We start from the raw sequence: 3,066 nt of genomic DNA, 5'->3' as shown, positions 1-3,066 counted from the left end.
TTGAGGAGCTCGGACACGTTCCACGCGACATGCGCACGGCCACTGAAAGTCACTTGCCCACGTACCGGTAAGTATGGCACACTACTACTGCTACTACTGCTACGCACTACTGTTGTCTGCGATTTACGTGCGCTTATTTCGTATCGAGAATGTCCACAGAAAAATGTCTCTGGCCGAGAGCTCCTCGGTAGCCGCCGCAAGAAAAATGTCCCTGGTTGTGCTAAAAAAATAATTTATTTCATTGTATAATTTTCTTGTTTTCGTGAGAGTCCGTTATAGGCTCCACTGTGTTTGCCATATATAGCGTCCAGACTTTTCCATTTGTAAAAATGGAAAAGTAGGAATCCTAGACGTATCATACGTCCATGCGTGACGGACGTAGTTACTATCGTTACGAACCAGGTTCGCAGTCGGGAGTGCTTTGCAAATAATATGTGACTTTATTATTTTATAATCTCTATTTTCAAGAGCGTGCACATTTCACAGAAACATTAATGCGAAGTATCCCGTTCTTCGTGGTATTGGGGACCCTGCAGAGACGTGGGAAACGCTCACGAAAACGTGGGAGGATCGGCAAGCAGGAGCACAGGGTTCTTATGTAATTCTACAGAACTCGAACCCGCCTATGCTGGCACTTTCCTCTGCCCTCGATCTGGAGATGCTACACGGGTCACGACACTGGGTGTGCGACGGAACGTTTTCATACAAGCCTTCAATGTTCTCACAGTTATATTCCATACATGGCTTCGTGCAAGGCGAAGCCGTGCCTCTCGTGGTGGGTCTGCTTCCAGATAAGACGGCTGCAACTTACACGACCTTCTTCCAAGCTGTCAAAGATGCACTGGAGGACAGGTAAGCATGAGTTTCAAGACATTTTCAATTGAGTGTTATAACCTGTAGGGCTCATTCTGCCTGTGTAGTGTCTGGCCGTGCTGTATACAGTACTCACTATTTCTTGTACTTGTATCCATACATGTTTTCATACACGCCTTCGTAGTCATCTTAATGTTTGTCTGTGGTCATCTTGCTGTGTGTGTGTTCTAGCCGAAGAGCATGTTTTCGAAACAATGTTCATAGAAAGTGATAACGCTTTTCCCCGACAGATGTGTGACGGTAGGGGCCATCACAGGAGGAATCGCTCATTTCGACTTCGAAGAAGGCGCAATGCGGGCATTCCACTCCACTTTCTCACAATCCACAACAAAGGGATGCCTTTTTCACTTCGGGCAGTGCTTGCAGAGGAAGCTCTCCGAACTTGGCCTCAAGGTACCTGTCTCATATTTTATCGTTGCTACAACTTTCGGTATGCGGCGACACAAGCACGCACGCAATGTAGAGAGTTTGGCAATCACTTATACCAGGAACGTGTATGCAGACCCTCTATTGCGGAAATGGAGCGCACGCCGATGAGAGGTACAGCAGCATCCGGGCTTGGCTGCGCAGATGCTCTGTGTTAAGCCTTCTTCCGCCTGAGCTCGTTCACCCTCACTGGTCGATCTCGTTGAAGCCGTCGAGACCTCGGATCGACGGAGACCCCAGGATAGATGGAGCTCTGGACATGTATGTCGAGTACTTCGAACGCCAATGGCTTCAGAACGTGGATCTTTGGAACTTCTGGGACGATGCAGACCACATCCGCACGAATAATCACGTCGAAGGTTGGCACAACTCTCTGCGTGCCAAGTTTCACAGTTCCCCTCACATGTCTCTGTCGAAATTCCTTGTGGAGTATCAGTGCGACGTACACAATACGAACCAGGTACGTTTGCTCATAACAAACAATACAAAAGTTTTCTGATCGAACCAATATTTGGAACTCGTATCATGAACCAATATGAAATAAATTGAAATCAATATAAAAAGGAAGAGAGTGAAAGAGTTTTATCAATGTCTACCGCTTTTTCTCTGGTTTCTCACATTTACTACAATGTTTTACGTTTCTATTCCAAGGTGCGGATTCGACAGCTACTGAACGGCGCCCCGCCCAACCCACGACATCCGAACTATGCGAGAAACAACATGAATATTGATGACGCCCGGGCATCGTTCTCTTGGACATACGAAAGCTACAGTTCAGGGCAAATGACCCTCGAAGCGCCTTTCACGAATATAATAGAGCAGTTTGCCCACAACATCAACTGCTACCTGCAGCGCGTATCGTACTTACTAGGCACCAGCTAATAAAACATCTGCCTAGCCCACGTTTGTGACTCACGTAAAACGTCATTGCAGAATCCGATGTATAGATGCTGGGTGAAGTACGCCTGCAAATGCGAAGTCCAATAAATCCCAAAACGTGGTCAACAGAAGACTAAACCAAAGTCTTAGCCATACCTTGCTATTTTCAAACTAGAAAGTTATGGCAAAGGTCAATGGTTTGTGGCCTTTGGCGCAAAATGCCAATAAACAGCCATCCGAATGAATTTTGCAGAAAGAATTCGGAACCTTCCGAAAAAATCTGAATTCTCGGGCACGAACGTGTATTCAGGATTTAATTGTCATCGGAACTCCAGACCTAAAGCACAGGCGTGTCGCACAATGCGGGCATCAGCACACGTGAGTAAAGAAAATATATAGGTCACACCTTGTCTTCACTCCTGGTTTTCGGGCCATATGATCATTTGGGCCATATGACCATTTGGGCCTTCTGGGCATTTCGGCCTTCTGGGCATTTCGGCCTTCTGGAAACCTTACCCTGCCCTATTCATTTGACCCAAATGCTCAAAAGGCCCAATTTTTTTTCGGGTCTTATGAACATTTGGGCGTTCTGGTCACTTGGGCATTATGCACAGTCGGGCCATATGAGATATAACCGTCTGTCTTTGCACGGCGAACAAAGGGAGGCCTTCTGAGGAAGATAAGGAAAAGCTCCGGGTCACTTTTCCTTATCTTTCTCAGAAGGCCTCCCTTTGTTCGCCGTGCAAAGACAGACGGGTACAGGTTTTGGGTCATCCAACGTGCAACTAGCAAGGATTGTCGAAAGATGGAAAACCCAGGGAACCGGTCTCGGAAAAACTGGCCGTACCTCAAAATAACGTCATCGAAGTCCCCGTTGAAAAATAAACT

General features: G+C 46.8%; 1 protein-coding gene across 1 annotated transcript; it reads left to right on the top strand.

The window, feature by feature from the left end:
* The first annotated feature begins 1,125 nt into the window (after positions 1–1,125).
* LOC135376620 (uncharacterized) lies at positions 1,126–2,181 on the top strand. The gene is made up of 3 exons (XM_064609135.1): positions 1,126–1,266; positions 1,376–1,759; positions 1,951–2,181. The coding sequence occupies exons 1-3, from the start codon at positions 1,165–1,167 to the stop codon at positions 2,179–2,181; spliced, it is 717 nt and encodes a 238-aa protein (XP_064465205.1). The 5' UTR covers positions 1,126–1,164.
* Positions 2,182–3,066: the final 885 nt, after the last annotated feature.

This window comes from Ornithodoros turicata, unplaced genomic scaffold, assembly GCF_037126465.1.
Source record: "Ornithodoros turicata isolate Travis unplaced genomic scaffold, ASM3712646v1 ctg00001180.1, whole genome shotgun sequence".
NCBI lineage: Eukaryota > Metazoa > Arthropoda > Arachnida > Ixodida > Argasidae > Ornithodoros > Ornithodoros turicata.
Note: the sequence above shows the minus strand (reverse complement) of the source record. Positions and strands in the feature narration are given on the sequence as shown.

Coding starts and splice junctions, on each gene's coding strand:
- LOC135376620 (XM_064609135.1), top strand. CDS start 1,165: ATGCGGGCATTCCACTCCACTTTCTCACAATCCACAACAAAGGGATGC. Junction 1,267..1,375: donor TCTCCGAACTTGGCCTCAAG/GTACCTGTCTCA, acceptor ACGTGTATGCAG/ACCCTCTATTGCGGAAATGG. Junction 1,760..1,950: donor ACGTACACAATACGAACCAG/GTACGTTTGCTC, acceptor TTCTATTCCAAG/GTGCGGATTCGACAGCTACT.